This window comes from Cryptomeria japonica, chromosome 11 (genome assembly GCF_030272615.1).
Source record: "Cryptomeria japonica chromosome 11, Sugi_1.0, whole genome shotgun sequence".
NCBI lineage: Eukaryota > Viridiplantae > Streptophyta > Pinopsida > Cupressales > Cupressaceae > Cryptomeria > Cryptomeria japonica.
In genome coordinates this window covers 66175220-66191672 of record NC_081415.1, presented here as the reverse complement: position 1 = coordinate 66191672, position 16453 = coordinate 66175220, and the positions used below count along the sequence as shown (strand labels likewise).

Genomic DNA, 16453 nt, shown 5'->3' with positions numbered 1-16453 from the left:
GAGGCGAGGCTACATTCTTAGGACAAGCCAACCAGAATCCTAAAATCCAAATATTTTGCAAGTGCAAGAGTGCATATCATACCTTAGCCCATTCCATAATTCCATCAGTCCCATAACCATTTTCTTGCCCAATAGAAGCTTCATCAACATCATCATCATCTGAATCAATACTACGTATTGAACTGCAATTAAACATTTTCAACCATAAGAAAAGTTACAACATTCTAAAATTATAAGTTCGCATTCACTGAATATCAAGAAAAAAAAATTATGATTTAACACTAATTTCAATGAAGAGACTAGAGAAAGCAGCTCCTCTGAAACAAATGTCAACAAGTATTATACATAGAATTGCCATTTTTCCCAAAAATATATAAATGTTGCTGCAAGGCATAAGTGCATGGATAGAGAGAGTATGTATTATGAGGGAAAAGAAAGATGATTCTATAAAATATTAATAATCTTCTACAGAAGAATTAAAATACATATAACTTAACCATGACTATCATATCATTCAGTATACGGTGGTTGACAGACCACTGAAATGATAATATGGTTAGAAGCATAGAAGAGTTAAGCAGGGTATTAGCGATATTAAATGTTCGCTCGAATGTATGATCTGTAAACTTCATGGGTACCCCATTGACCATATCATTGATACAGATTTCATCACAAATACTTATTTTTTGAAGTTATATGCTTATTTGAACAAATTTAAAGGCTTCAAGACAAGATGTAAGTACAGAAACTATGGCCAATTACCAACACATTAAAATCCTTATGCAAATGTTAACTACATGCCTACATCAAATGCATCCTCTAAATCATACTCCAAAACATGCTACTGCACATGTGAATGCTTAGACAATCCACAAAACTATAGAGCAAACAAGCGTATGCAGAGTTGCCGGAAATAGCACCCTCCCTGGCCTGGTACGTGTACTGCCATACCAGAAACGAGTACGGATACGGTACCACATAAATATGGCTCAGATACCGTATTAACTGGAATGTGAAAAAATTGCAAATTTTGGCTGTTTCCTTGCAAATTTCCCTATTGGAATAACCAAAACTTAATGAGTGCTAGCCACTTTTTATAGTCACCACTCATAGAAAACTAACCCTATCTACACCTACATGCAAGCACTAGAAGTACTTGTTTTCTGACATAACCAGTGACCTACTGAGTGCTCAACAAATTTTCCAACTATGGTTCTAGGCCTACCTAAAGAAATGCTTGTGGATACTCGTACAGCTTCATCATTTGTTTTGGTTGAAGGTTTTCTAATAGAGGCTTCACATGGGGATGTTCAAGTTTTGAACAAACAATTGTTGATGGTGAACTGTCAGCTTTAGAACCTTAAGAATACCAATGGTGTCTCAAGAGTCATCAAGCCAATCTTCAAAGGCCATCTTTCATGAGTAATCATTCATGGCTTTATAAATGCTGACATGTCTGATGTTTACAACTTTACACATTTAGGTATGTACCTGTTCATTTAAGGGTTTCTTACTTCCCAGTGTAAGTTTTCAATACTGGACATTTCCAGGCATTTAGCTGCTGTTTCCAGGGCATTCCCAGTTCAACAGAGGAGATCAGGGACAATCTAGGAATGTGTCCGAGGCATCCACACATCCCCTAAACATGGTAGGGATAAGGGAAGACGGGAAAGGCTCAAGGATTCATCCCCATGTATCCTTGTATTTATGTGAACCCAACAATTGGGGGAACCAATTTCACAAATCATCACTCTTTCAATTATGCTCAATACTCAGAAATACACCTAAAGTAATAATGTTAAACTCAAAAGTGTAACATCTAAACAACCTGAAGACCAGGATAGCCAGTAGGCACTAAAGCATAAATGTAAAGGAAGCCCTTTACCTATAGATGGATTCACAACTTGCAGTACGCTCGATTGGACGACCCAATGATGATGTTCGAATTTCAGGGGTATGTTGTCCATTTCCAACACCATCGTGTACCCTGTCAAAGCTATCACAAACTTCTGATGTTTCTGATATATTATCATCACCAACACTTGCAGTATGTTTAAAATCTCTATCCCATTCCCTCCCTTGGTTGAAATCTGAAGCTTCACTGGTAACCGCACTTTCAGGAGATGGAGGGTCAGATGCTCTTGATGAAAATGAGCTCACTTTGCTTTCAGAAATAAGACCAGCTGCTGCTGCAGTAGCCCCAAATACACTATCAACAGGAATTGCACTAGCCATCCAATCATCTGGATCAGAATCTATTGGAGAGGAAGTCTTCCCATTTGCTCTTTCACGCACTTTTACCATAGGAGGCACATAATCTGTCAATGTCATCTCGTTGACAAACTGTGTTATCCTCTCCAGACGCTCCTGGGCAATGATGCTGTCAAATGTTTTAATAGTATTAGAAATAGAAATGTTCTCAACTGGAAGACCAACTATGCAAAAGATTGAATGGCATTTAAATCAAAGGCTTCCAACCTCCAAAGTCCATAATGTATTTGTATAACAATTATATTTCATCATTCAAGTTCGATAATTCTTGATTCAATGAAAACAAAAGTCTAGTGGAAAACACAAGTGCTATATAAAAGCCAATATCAATGCTCAATAAATGAGATCCTTATTGATCATGCAAAATGATCAAAAAAATGTGCTCAATAAATGAGATCCTTATTGATCATGCAAAATGCTCAAAAAAATGTGAATAGATGTAATATGACAGATAAAGACAACTTTCTTTAACAGAATAAGGACAAACATGTTTTAAGTGTATCTTAGCATAAAGCTACATTTTTACTTTATTTTGATTCAGACATTAACCACATTGCTCAGCACACACAATGAGAAATAAAGATTCATACAGACTAGGCTGCAACTTCACATCTATTGACTAAAAGGCAAATTGAATACAGACAGAAAAATTTATTGAACGTGGGGACCACTAATGTACATATAAAAGACATTAACTTATAAGAAAATTTTCAACCATGCAGTCTATAGACATGCCAGCAACTTCAGTGTCAATGATATTTATGTTCCATTTCTTGCAATAATATATGAGCTTCCACATTTAGAAATCAGTAACAACGTACCTGTTCAACACTTCAAAGTGTAGTTCAAAAAAGGGTAATTTGGTGAGAATACAATAACAACGTGGTGCAGAAACCAAGAAGCGGCTAACAGATGAAAAGTTGTCAGGCGTTGCCGAGTTCATAGCAAGGATACCAGGTGGCCTTTGAACAATTTCTTGCACATAAACACAGATTCCATATAGTGGTGCATTGTCTGCAACCTGAAAAAAAATTAACTGTTAGCATAAATTTAATTTGCAACTCTGTTAAGTATATTCATTGTACAATGAATTCCAATCAATATAACCAGTACATACCGAACCCATAAAGAATGAAATTGATTGAATATACATACAAGAAGCAGATTCAAAAACTTTATCAAGGATTAAATAAAATTTGTAATCATTTTTTAAATTACTTTCATACAATTTCTTTCAATATCTTAAATTGGTCGAATTACAAATATACATACTGAAATTTCCTGCAAATTGACAAATTTCAAGGCCTAGATTCCTCCATGTGCACTGAAATTAACAGAGTAAAAAGATTTCGAAAATAAATAAAAATCTTTGGTCCTGGCCCTTGAAATACAAAATATAGGCATCCCCTCCAGCCAAATTAATGTTCATACTAAATGCAGCCTTCTATTGTTGGACTTGTGCATTGGTTGTCGATATCTTTCCTTATATTACTTTGATTTCTAAAACTCCTCAGTAAAACGTACAATGCATAGAAACAAGGCAATATGTCTCCCGGTACCTTGGACACATCTCAGGTACAAGGACACATCTCAGAGATGCAAGATGAGCTCAAAGATATATTTGAAGTTTTAGAGAGATAAGTTGGAGGCTTCTGTCACTTAAAAAAATATGAAGCTATGACTTGGCTTTCTTTGCTTTGCTGCAACACTCTCTTTGATTTCTCCTGGATTCTGATGATAAATTTTTTGGCTATTTTTAGTAAGAACTGAACAGTATAAAAATATAAAGTGAAGCAATTCAACCTAGAATCTATAACGTCTTGTGAAAAGTGGTCCTCCAAGAAGTTGGCAAAACCTATAAGAAAGCAAATTTTCTGTCTTCTGAAATTTTTTTATTTTTGTATTTTGTGAGTCCATTCAGTGTGCTTTTTATAGGTCAAACTGTTGAACTCTCTCAAACACATTGTACACCCTTTCATCATGTTTTATACATTTGAATCTTTCCGACAGTTTTTTAGGAGGTTGCGAAATATTGCCCCAGCATTGTGACTTACTATTTTTTTGTGTATATTGTCAGAAGTTAGAACATTGTCCTGAGCTACCCCTTAATCTATCACCTCTCCATGTGACTGATGGCCTCCACTGCTTCTATCCCTGATTTGATATGAACATAAGAACTTTTAAGTTCATAAATGACCCTCTTCCACTTGAGAGGCATAATCCATCCAAAATCCATTTTCATTGACTACAATTATTTTTTAATAGGATGACACTAAACCAGCATGCAGAACTATTGTAATGGAACCTTCTGTATAACTAACAAAGATGAAGATTCTACCACTAATATTCAATAATTGCTTCTGGATTCGATTGTGTATGCCAATTTTTATCATCAACGTTTCAAATCACACTCTGTGATTCATCATCAGGATGAACAAGAATACCAAAGAGATGAAAGATAGTGAGTTGCAGACCTGATATAGAATAAAAAGAGGTGGAGGGTAAGAAGGGGCACAAAGAATGAAGATAAAAAATATAAATAAAATATAACCCAAAATAAGACAAGAAACCAAAAAAAAAAAACATAAAAAACAAGTAAATGCTAAAAAAGCTATAACGAGAAATAAAGGAGGAAAAGACAGAAAATATTCAATCAAATAAAATAAAATAAGCCCAAAGAGAAATATGTGTGTGTATGTAAAGTATAAGTATATGTGTGTGTGTGTACATATATATATGTGTGTATATATATACACACACAAATATATGTGTGTATGTCTATGTGTGTGTATATACTGTATGTATATACTGTATGTATATGCACATATTTATATATATGTACATATACATATACATATGTACACACATATATATATCACAAGGAAGACGAGCTAAACCTAGAAAAATAGGACACCTAGAGGAGAAAAAACAAAGAGGAAATAAAAACCAAAAGAACATAAAAACCTTAAAAATATGAAAACAAAGGAAAGGAAAATAACTAAAGCAAAACCAATCAAAAACAAAATAAATAAACCAGGGAGCAAAAAATAAATAAAGACCAATGAAGAGAAATAGGAAGAGAACTAAAACAAATAAACTACGAAAGAAAGGAGACAATGAAAAGAGAAACCAAAAAATAAAGATAACAAAAAACACCAAAATGCTAAAAGGCTATAAAGAGAAAAAAGGAGGAAAAGGATTCGACCTAGAATCTAGAAAGCCATGTGACACGCTTTCTCCAAAGTGTTGAGAGTCTTGAGACAATTTGTCAAGACAAGTTTCATTAATCTTAAAACAAGATTTCTGTTTTCCAAATACCTAGAAATTTTCTTATATTTTTCATATTTTGCAACTTTTAAGTCTTTTGGTTTAGTTTTAAAGTATCAAACTTCACCATACTAAGTTTTGCACCCTTTCATCATCTTCACACCATTTTTTACAGGGACTCATTTCAAGCTACGATTATAAAGCTATGCCACCCACATGATGACCTACTAAGTTTATCAATATTTTATCAACACATTGTCAGAGCTCCCACCAAGATCAAACTATTGACATACACCTTGTTTTTGGCATTCAAATAAAATTTGAAAATAAGCATCTAACTTTGCATACCAATTTTTAAGTCATAAATACTCATTGATAGGAATATTTATATGATAATCAAAATCTATGTTACCAGATTCTTTGAAATAGATTACCGTATTGAAGAAATACACTACCGCATCATGTTCAGCACTGGGATAGCCTTCAGCTGTCCATAAAAATGTGATTTTTGGCACCTTTTTAAAAAAAAACCATGCACGTGAAACCTAATTTGTTCTAAAGTGTTCTAATTTGACTCTTTTTGCCCTAAAGTCACTCAAACTACACTCACTCACACAAATAGAAGAAAGAAAAGCACTAATTTGTCTCCAACCTGCAATTCTCATTCTTGGTTAACCCTCTTTTTTAACCTTTTATACATATTATAGTGGTTATCAGATGTTTTTTGTTTTTCTTAAGTTAATGCACCCTAGGGTTGTAATGCCTTTTTTTTTGTGTGTTATTTATACAAAATGACTGCTAGTTGTGGCTCAGTTTGTCTTGTGATAGAGGCAGTTAAACACCTTTTTGGCAAGATGTAACTACGATTGAGAAACTTCCTGAAGGTGAGGGTTTTCATCGGCATTGTATTCAATGTAGGAATGAATATAAAAACTTCATATAGCTGAGTGAAAGCTTGCCTAAATGCTATAACCACCTTAGGAATAAGAGTTTGCCCTAGGCCAAAAAAGGACTGCCAAAGGACCAAATTATGACATATATCAAAGAACAAGATGCCAACATTATAAGTGAGAGAAAAAGAACGAGTGTATCCTCTATAAGTACCGGTTGGCCCACATCCTCTCATGCCATCACCATGTTTCCAAGATGACGATACCCCCTCTATTTTCAATTAAAGAGACCAATAGGAAAGGTCGAGGGAAGTTGCAAATCAATGTATTGCCCATCACATTCATGACCATAAGTTTCCTTCCAACCTCAGATCACCATATTGATGGGGCAGTTACCAATTCACCTATTGATTACACTAGTCCTAGGTATGAAACTATCTTATTGTCCCAAGAAAAAAATTCCATAGAGGCACCATTGAAGGCAGTCAAGGATACATGCACAAAACAAAAGTGTACCATTTCTAATGGATGGAGGAATTGCAAAAATAGACCACTAGTTAATGTCACTATAGTGTGCCCTAATGGAGTGATGTTTTTGAAGGTGGTTGATTGTGAGGGGCAAGCAAAAGATGCAAACTTTATTGCCAAGATCCTAATAGAATCCATGGAGATGGCGGGCCCCAGAAAAATTCTCCAATTCATAATGGATAAGACTGAAAATTACAAGGCAGTTGGTTTAATAATGGAGGCTAAATAATGACATTTTTGGGACATCGTGTGACATCTATTCCCACAACTAAGTAATGCAAATGATTGACACAAAGATTAAGTGGATCAAAGAAATCTACAAAAAGACAGGAAATTTGAAAGTTTGTTACACATCATCATATGTCACAATCCAGCTTTAGGTCCTCCAAGTGAAAGTTGTTGAAGGTAAGCTACTTATTATTATATTTTTTAATTTTTTATGTCTACTTTTTAATTTTCTATTTTAATTCTTTTATACCATGTTTCATTGTTGAGACTCCGTTCACATCACAAACAAATCATCTTGAGACAACTCATGAAGGTGCAAGAGCCATTGAACACCATGATCATCAACACTCATTAGCATGCATGGATGCAATCAAATACAAAGAGCACTAAAAGGTCAGAGCACTGATCCTCAATGGTGAGTGGTAAGCTTGTGTGGAATAGGTTTTGAGTTTAACTAAAGTCATCACAAGAATAAATAGTTATATTGGTACAAATTGACTATTGGCTAGGTGAAATTTATCAAAACATGGACTCCTTGGTTGAAAAAAATTCAAGCCATAATTAACCCAAGGAGAATGACCTCAGAAACACTTTTCAAAAAAGTGTGAAAAATCATCCATGACCATTTGAACAAGATGACCACACTCTTGCATCTCCTAGCGTTTGCTTTGTCCCCAAAATATTACAACACAAAGATACTTTCCTTATCGAGGAGGGTGACACCATATAGAGATAATGATGTTATTAGTGGGTAAAAGGCTGCATTCAAAAGAATATTTCTAGATACAAATATACAAAGTGTTGCCCTAGGTAAGTTTGGTCATTTGTCATTTTATATTTTCAAGGAATAATGATGTTCACACTCCTCTCAAGTCAAATAAAAGAAAGATGGAATGGATGGTGATATATCCATGTACAAGAACTATTTACCTACAACCTCCTGCATTAAAAATTATGTCTTAAATATGCTTCTTTATTTTAACTTCCTTTCTTTTCTTTTGCCACTGAATATTACATTTTATAATTGCAAACGTCAAATTGAGTTCATAAGCAATTCTACATGGTGTGGGTTCTTCTTCAACTAACTGGAATTGGAGTGCGTACTCCTATATCCACTCAATTGAGTGCAACTGGTTGGTTGAAAAAAAAAAGATGAGGATTTGATCTAAGTGCATTCCAAGTTGTGTCTTTCGTCACATAAGCTAGCTATTTACGAGGGGGCAATGAGGAATTGGGATATGACCCTTGAGTGTGCTCACTTAGATGCTTTTGTTGCATAGCTTGTGTTAGTCTCTTTAGATGAGGCAGACTCCACATATGAGATGGTTAGTGGGAGTGGCAATGTGGCTACTTGTGGTTCAAACAAAATTTGATGCTCTCAATGAATAGCAATATGAACATATTGATTTCAAGTTTCACTTTTTATTAACATTTGACATGGAATCAATGCATTATAGATTTATTAGTATTTTGTTTTTTTGGCAATTTTTTATATATATACACATAGGAAACCATTCATGAACCCACAAAAAACACTATGCCGTATTGCACACCCAAATTTCAAACATATACCAAAACTATAAAAAAATCATGGATACATGCATAATTGTAGCCTGAAAAAAAAATTGATTTTATTGTTCCATATTAAAATAATAAAATCAAAATTCATCATCACATCATTATCTAATCAATAAAATAAGCAAAAAATAAAAACTAAAACCACTGATATTAATAATTATAAATTCGTATTTAAAAAAAAAAACTATAAACATTCAATGTACATATTTCAAATTAAAATTTGAAAAAAAAATACTGAAACTATAGCTTAAATTACCTTAAGTTAGGCCATGCACAATGCTAAAAGTAGAATAAATAATGGTTGAGGGCAAACATTGGTACACTATACATTTCTCATGACAGATTTTAGGTTTGTTTCTCTCATCAAAGGGCCATCTATCCACTTCAAATGACATGTTTTATGATGTATTTTTTTTGGTACCAATCTGTTCATTGATAGATGCAGGGATGAGTGAGGAGCTTAACTGGTTCCCATGGCCAGATAAAGGACACAATTTTTCATTTTTATCTATCCTACTGCTATTTCCAACTCTTCTGTCACTACGGATCCATTCAGCCATTACATGATTCCAATAATAATTTAAACACCAATATATAATTTAAAAATACAGCCATTCGTGTCTAGGACAAATCAGGCCCTGTTTCACAGGACAACCCTTGGCATCCTCATAGTCATACCAACCCTGAATGTAGGCCTCCGGGCTGGCAAACTGGTAACATAGATTTTATACACACAAACACAGAAAGAAAGAGAGAGCAATCCATTGCCTGTTCCTGGTGCATTGCATAAGCAATATAATGCACAACAGCAAGATTTGGTAGCACCTTATTACCAAATGAAGCCTGGGCAGTTCCAGATTCTCATTGTATATATATTGTAGCAGAATCTTCAACTAAATCTTTGAATATGTCAAAACAACATATTTTTTAAAATGGACTTTTGGAGATATTATAAGCTATTAAGCACATTCAGGATTCATAAGCTTAAGACTGTGTTCCAAGTTCCCACCTGTTGTGACATTTTCACACATCGCCCCATTGCAAATGGGGACCCATGTTTTTTGCTTTTTAGGGTTTGTTTTTTTAGGTTTTTTAGGGTTTTGTTAGTTAGCCTTTGCATTTTGAGTGTCGCCCAGGGGATCACATGGATAGCAAGTCCGGCTTGAGTGAAGTCTGGAATGTCCTGAAAATTTGGCTAAGTCTGATGTCCTGATCCTGAAATTTGACTAAGTCTGGAAACTGAAAAACCTCCAAAAACTAGATTTTGCAATATAACTCCTGGAGGTCTGAAACCACTCTCAAACATCCTGAAAGTATATATGGAATATAACTTAAAGTATAAGTTCTTATACTTAAATGTTATATTCCATAAAAATTATCCTGATAGAGAGTTCGAAAAGTCAAATTTCGCTCGTGTCCTTCTCCAAGGGTCCAGAGCGAAAAGCGCTCCTGTCCCTCTCCAAGGGACCAAGGCGAATCGCTCGTGTCCCTCACTAAGGGCCCAGAGCGAAAATGCTTAGTTGAGCCATTCCTGACCTTGTTTGGACGAATCGAGACATCAAAGGCATGGTGAAGGACGAAATGAGCATGATAGAGCATCCAGACTTGATCAAAAACAATGAAATGATGAAGTTTTTGCCTAGAGGGTCAAATTCGCTCCTGTCCCTCACTGAAGGACCAGAGCGAAATTCTTCATAAGGTACGATCTGGGCAAAGACCAAGCAAGTTTTGTGTTTGAAGGCAAGAAAGGAGGCGAGATGAACGCGTTTAAGACAAATTGAAGATTATGAAACACCAACAAGGGACCAAAATGTCCTAGTTCGCTCCTGTCCCTCAGGAAGGGACCAGAGCGATTTTTGTTTTAGATGATTTTCTTGCCAAGTTACAATGAATTCCAAGGCATGGATGAATGAAAGGGGACATTATGAGACCGTTGAAGATAATTTGCGAAGATGATAAAGTGAGATGAAGCCCACAAGAGCAAAATCGCTCCTATCCCTCTCCAAGGGACCAGGGCGATATGATGATTATATTGCCTCTTCTTCAAATTCAAATCACTCCAAGGCGAAGAACAAGGTGCCAAGGACGTTTCGAAGCATCTCCATCAAGCACAAAGTTAAAAGGATCGCCACATTGAGGGATTTGCTCTAAAATATCCTAATTCGCTCCTGTCCCTTAGGAAGGGACCAGAGCGAAAATTGCATAAAGGCATAGATTTCAAAAGTTAAACAAGCATCAAGCCACCAAGAGGAATCAAGGGACGTCATTTCACGCATTGAAGGTAATGGCAAGTTGAAGAACGCAAGAACAAACTCAAAACCTTGAGGATCGCTCCTGTCCCTCTCCAAGGGACCAGAGCGATGTTTATCATATTGGCCAAATCTCTCAAAAATCACGTGAAATTAAGGTTTTGCAAAGTGGTAAAAGGTCCGAGGCATGATTAGAAGATGATATACAAAGGCTTCAAACGTTAAACGATCACCAATTTGTATAAAGAGCCTATATCGCTCCTGTCCTTTGGACAAGGACCAAAGCGATTTTCATTAAAATACCCATGTTCCTTCAAAATCATGACAAGGCAAGGGTAGGCGAAGTTAAGGACGTCCTTTGGAAGACAATGAACGAAGAACGAAGATCAAATGTTTGCAAATTTGAGCCAGGACACTAGGATCGCTCCTGTCCCTCAGCAAGGGACCAGGGCGATATTTGCCAAAACACATGATATCCTTTAAAGATCACGTTGAAATAAGGTTGCACAAGGTTTTAAACATCATTTGGAAGGTGATACAAAGGGAGATAGACGTTAAATATTACCAATTTGAGCTTAAAATGGAGAAAAGACAAGGATCGCTCCTGTCCCTCTCCAAGGGACAAGGGCGATGATCCTTTAAACATCAAAATGCCTTGTGAAAATCAAGTGGAACAAGCATGGAATGAACAAGCAAGGTTATTATTCACCATACGAGGAAAAGTTGATATCCAAATGGAGAATTTCAAGTGAAAACATTAGGATCGCTCCTGTCCCTCTCCAAGGGACCAGGGCGATATCACATCTTAAAGACATTCCTTCGCACAAACAAGTCAATCAAACTTGAAGGACCCAGCTAAAATGCCGATTTGAACGTAAGGATCAAGATTTTGGACGTCAAAAATGCAAGGATCAAGACCAAATTGATGGATCGCTCCTGTCCCTCAGTCAGGGACCAGGGCGATGAGGTACGTATTATTTCATTTTCAAAAATTTGGCGCTCGAACACATTTCTTTAAATTTATTTTAAATGCTAAAATCGATGGATTGCAAATTTAATTAAAAATGGCATTTAAAATTTGCGCTTGATATTTATTAATTATTTTTGCCTTTATAAAAATCGAAATTTATTAATTTAAATAATAAAGGCATTTAATAATTAATTATTAATTAATAAAAAAATCAAATGGGGCGCTTGATTTAAAAATTTGTTTCATTTTACAAGGGTCGGCCTTTTAAGTTTATTTTAAATTTGTCTTATTTGCCAAAGTCGGCCTAAGATCAATATGAAGGTAAGCGCCTATAAAGGGAAGGTGGTTTATTCATTTCAAATCATCATTTAACATCCTTCATTAGCATGCGATTTAGAGAATACAAAGGAGGTGCGAAATTGTCATTCAAGAGGAGGGCGCAGACATCATCAAAGGAGTGCGAGCTTAGTCTCAAGTTAGGCGAACTTGCCAAGGACATTGAAGAACACATCAAAGATATCCCCAAGGGTGGCGAATTAATAAAGAGGACGTTCATTATCCTTCAAGATCAAGTCAAAGGCTTCAAGTTTTAATTTTGCCTAGGCAAATTCCTTGTTTTGCATTTTAGAGTTAGGCTCTCAAGAGAGGTATGGCGATATGAATTTATTGTTTTAATTTCGAATTTTGATTGTCATTGCCTTAAGCTTGAATTTTGAATTTTGAATTGTATTAGCTCAATCGTCATTTAGGAAATGATAATTCAAGGACTTATCGTTAAGTTTCCTAAAATTTGCTCTCTAATTCATGTTATGTATTGCAAAATCATGTTACTAATTTTGAAATGTTGTGTAGGCATCAAATGGAGATCTCTTCAAGGAAAATCAAGCCGGATCAAGGACGGTCTTCGCCAGGACGATCAAGCCAGGACATGGGCAACCTCTTTCAATCCAACATTCCAAGGCGAGGTACATCATCATCCTGCACATCAAGGACACAGGGAGTTAGAACAAGGGCTCGTTGAAGAAGTAAATAGTTCCAGATGAATTAATTAAAGCCAGTTTCTCAACAACATCAAGTTGAATATCTACCAAGTTACAGGTGTCAAATGAGGCCTAGTCATCATTTCTCCAATCAGTGAGGTCCACCTCAGCATGCCCAGATTCAATGTACTTAACTCATGGAAGGTGGCACAAACTCCGATGTACCTACCCCAGCTATCCATTGGTCGATTTTTTCTAGAGGGGACATGTGTCCAAGCAATACAATTTTATCATTGGTCAAGCATTAAATGTTATGTAATGGTTGTAACAAACCCTAATTAGGGTTTTCATTGTAAAATCTTGGCCATTGATCTTGAATTGATCTAAGCCATCAAATTGTATTGTGGGCACTATATAAGCCCAGGCATTTTCATTTTGTAAAGGCTAATTAGCAATTGTTAGAGATAGTATGTAAATAGTTAGAATAGTTAGAGAATAGTTGGAAGCAATTAGAGTAGAATAGGAGGACAAGGCAAGAAATTGTTGCCATTGATTGTAAACAAACTCCATTTTCATTGAAGTAATGGTGAAATATGTCGTTTTCTTGCAATTTGCATGGTTTCTTGTTGAGTCTTCAATCTTAGATGGTAGATGATTAGATGAATGGAGGAAATGTGATTGATTGATGGTGGAATTCGTATATCCATACTACTAGCAGTTTGTTGATTGCAGACTTGCCTTGTGTAGTCAACTGGAATCGTTCAGCTTAAGCTCAATTTCAATTTGTTGCCTCTTCATTGATATGCATCAACTTGGATGGTATCTATGCCTGCGGTGATGATTTGAACATCATAAAGCTTCCCTTAGAAGATCGCACTAGTCTTGTGTAGATGTTCCATTGATGTCAAAACAAGATCTAGTTAGAGTTTCATCAAAAATCAAGTCATTGCTCCTACATTCTTAGTATTAGGATTAGATCCTCTCTTCGCCCTTATCCTTTTTTCATTTTTTTCAAATCTAAGTCAGTAAGAGCCTGTGTCCAGCAAAGCAGATCGGAAGTTCAATCATCACATGTAAGTCCCCTTGTGATCCCAGCAAATCACATCATACCACTGGAGCTTGTCCACACGTAGAGACCCTACATCAAAGAACCTTGGAGTCTACCTAACTGATCCTTTACGCGAATCTTCAGCAGTTAGAGACTATTTTCTCAAGAGAGGATAAGATGCCTTTAGGTATTTTATTCTGTGTATGATGGTGTACAAAATACACGTCAACACCACCATGCTTTAATTTCTTGCCAGTTGCTGATATTTTGAATTTTGATAATCAATCAGTTTCTGTCGTCAATTTAAGGTCAAATAAATATATTGCAATTCGCAGTACTTCTTGCTTCAGTAAGTGCCCATTTTCTGTGAACATCATCATAGGCAGAACTGAAAATAAAATATCAACTAGTTGATTCCTGGGCCATTACTAGATTGTTCCACTATATAATTTGCTATAGCTCTACTATCAACTACCAAGAATCGTTTCTTGTTTAATTACAAACCTCATTCTGCACTGATACATGCAACAGAATTGATCACAAAAGTGATATGAATAAAATAAGGGCAGCAAAAACATGAGAAAAGATGAGATAAATTTATAAAGAACGGAATTTACCTTAAGTGAAAAAACAAAGGCTAAATCGTCTCGATTGAGGTGATCCTGTGTAGTCAAGAGTCAAGACCAAGTAATTAATATTTTTGGAGAAGGCTTCTTAGCATCTGATTCATTGTTCCCCATAAACATTTAAATCAGAACATTGAGAATGTTTCCAATTTGAACTTTATGCTTGGTGAAAAATTACTAGAAGCTTCAATATAGATAAATTTAAATACCCCTTCTGGCATGATGAGACAAAAGAATTCACGTCAAAAAAATGAAAAATAAGAACAGGCTACTCAAAGAGAAATTTGACCCAAGGTAAAATCCAAGTAAATTAGATTAGATTTTTAAGTTCCAACACCTGAATCATCTATCTTTTCGCCAGCAGAACCTCAAATTGACTATTTATAATAGAGCTACATACCTGACCATATACAACTTCATTAAGGTCACTCATTGATGGTGTTCTTTCCATTAAGCGGGCCTGTACAAAACATTCATAAAAGTCAAACCCAGAGTTCATCTTGCTCAAACTACTCAAGTATAATAAGTAAAGCCTTCCCAACACAATAAACAGCATATGGGTATAGAGAAAGGATACCTCAAATCAAATGACACCACCAAAATGGTAGATTAATGCTGAGAAATTAGCTTACCATGTACAACAGATACAAAAAAGGTCAAATTTAACACGATAAACAGACAGCTGTAGCTTCTAATGGAGAAACAATAATACAACAAGCATTAAGAACACACTTTGGAAACATAAGTGTGTGATTTGCAGAACCACTATTGTAGGCAAAGTTGCCAAGGTTTGTATCTGCATGTACAGGTATATGCCTGCAACTCTAAAGCTAGAGTCTGTCAAGGTAAAGGGTGAATCCATCTATTGATAACATAAAAGCAAACAATATACACATGCACAACAAACAAATACAGTGTCTCTCCTAATTTCTATGAACAGAATCTAAATATTGCAGAGCCCAAAACTAAATAAGATTATGTGAAATTCCCTGAAGCTACCAAAAAACAATTGAAAAATGCAACAAATAATATTCCAAACCGACAGTACTAATATATGATCTGAAAGATTGCATTTATGTTGAGAATATGAAAATCACATATCTTATACAATTACTTTGAGAGCCCAAAAAAGTCCATCACAAAAAGTACCCAAAATCCTCATTAAACCATTCCAGTGTAATAACAAAGATCAAAATTTGATTTGAGTTCTCATTTTTTAATTCATGTACATCAAATTGCTTTGGCATTAAATTATTTTAGAGGGGACGAATCATATAATTGTAGAGACCATAGCCACAATAGTTCTGCAGTAAACAGCTCTCAAATTTGACTCAAAACTCTGTGATTTTATGTTTTACCTGATGTCTTCACAAGTCCTTGCTGAATCCAATTCAAGTGATTTTGAAGGATTAATATTTTTCCTCGTAACTCCATCTTTCATAATGTACATATGATGTGCCAAATTACGTGCAAAAGAGTTATCCATAAGAATCTAGAGATACAGGAACCAACCTTCTAGGTACATGATCCCCAAGAATCCTGAAAGCTCGTCTTAGAGGCAGGATAGATGTCTCGGGACAAAAAGCTTCAATAAGCCTCTAGTGGTAAGTAGCAAATAACCCAATCTAACTTAAATTTTTGCAAAACACCAACTCATTTAATATGAATGATTTTTAAAAAAAAAAAGAAATTATTTTTATTGAAATAATGATACAAGAATAATGTGTTGAATCTCCATATGGGTAAGACTAGATATGAGAGTGAAGGTTATCTATAGATGAGGTTATCTATAGACCAAATAGGGATAGAGACCCTTTG

The 16453-nt window shown here is 35.4% G+C and overlaps 1 protein-coding gene across 2 annotated transcripts in view; it reads right to left on the bottom strand.

The window, feature by feature from the left end:
* Positions 1–16453, bottom strand: part of LOC131042523 (uncharacterized) — a 47021-nt gene that overhangs the window by 12465 nt on the left and 18103 nt on the right. For both annotated transcript variants that reach the window (XM_057975837.2, XM_057975836.2), the window contains exons 6-10: positions 15036–15095; positions 14627–14671; positions 3093–3292; positions 1886–2380; positions 83–182 (exon numbers count right to left, since the gene is read on the bottom strand). In XM_057975837.2, coding sequence (XP_057831820.2) covers positions 83–182; positions 1886–2380; positions 3093–3292; positions 14627–14671; positions 15036–15095 — 900 coding nt within the window. The remainder of the gene's footprint in view (positions 1–82; positions 183–1885; positions 2381–3092; positions 3293–14626; positions 14672–15035; positions 15096–16453) is intronic.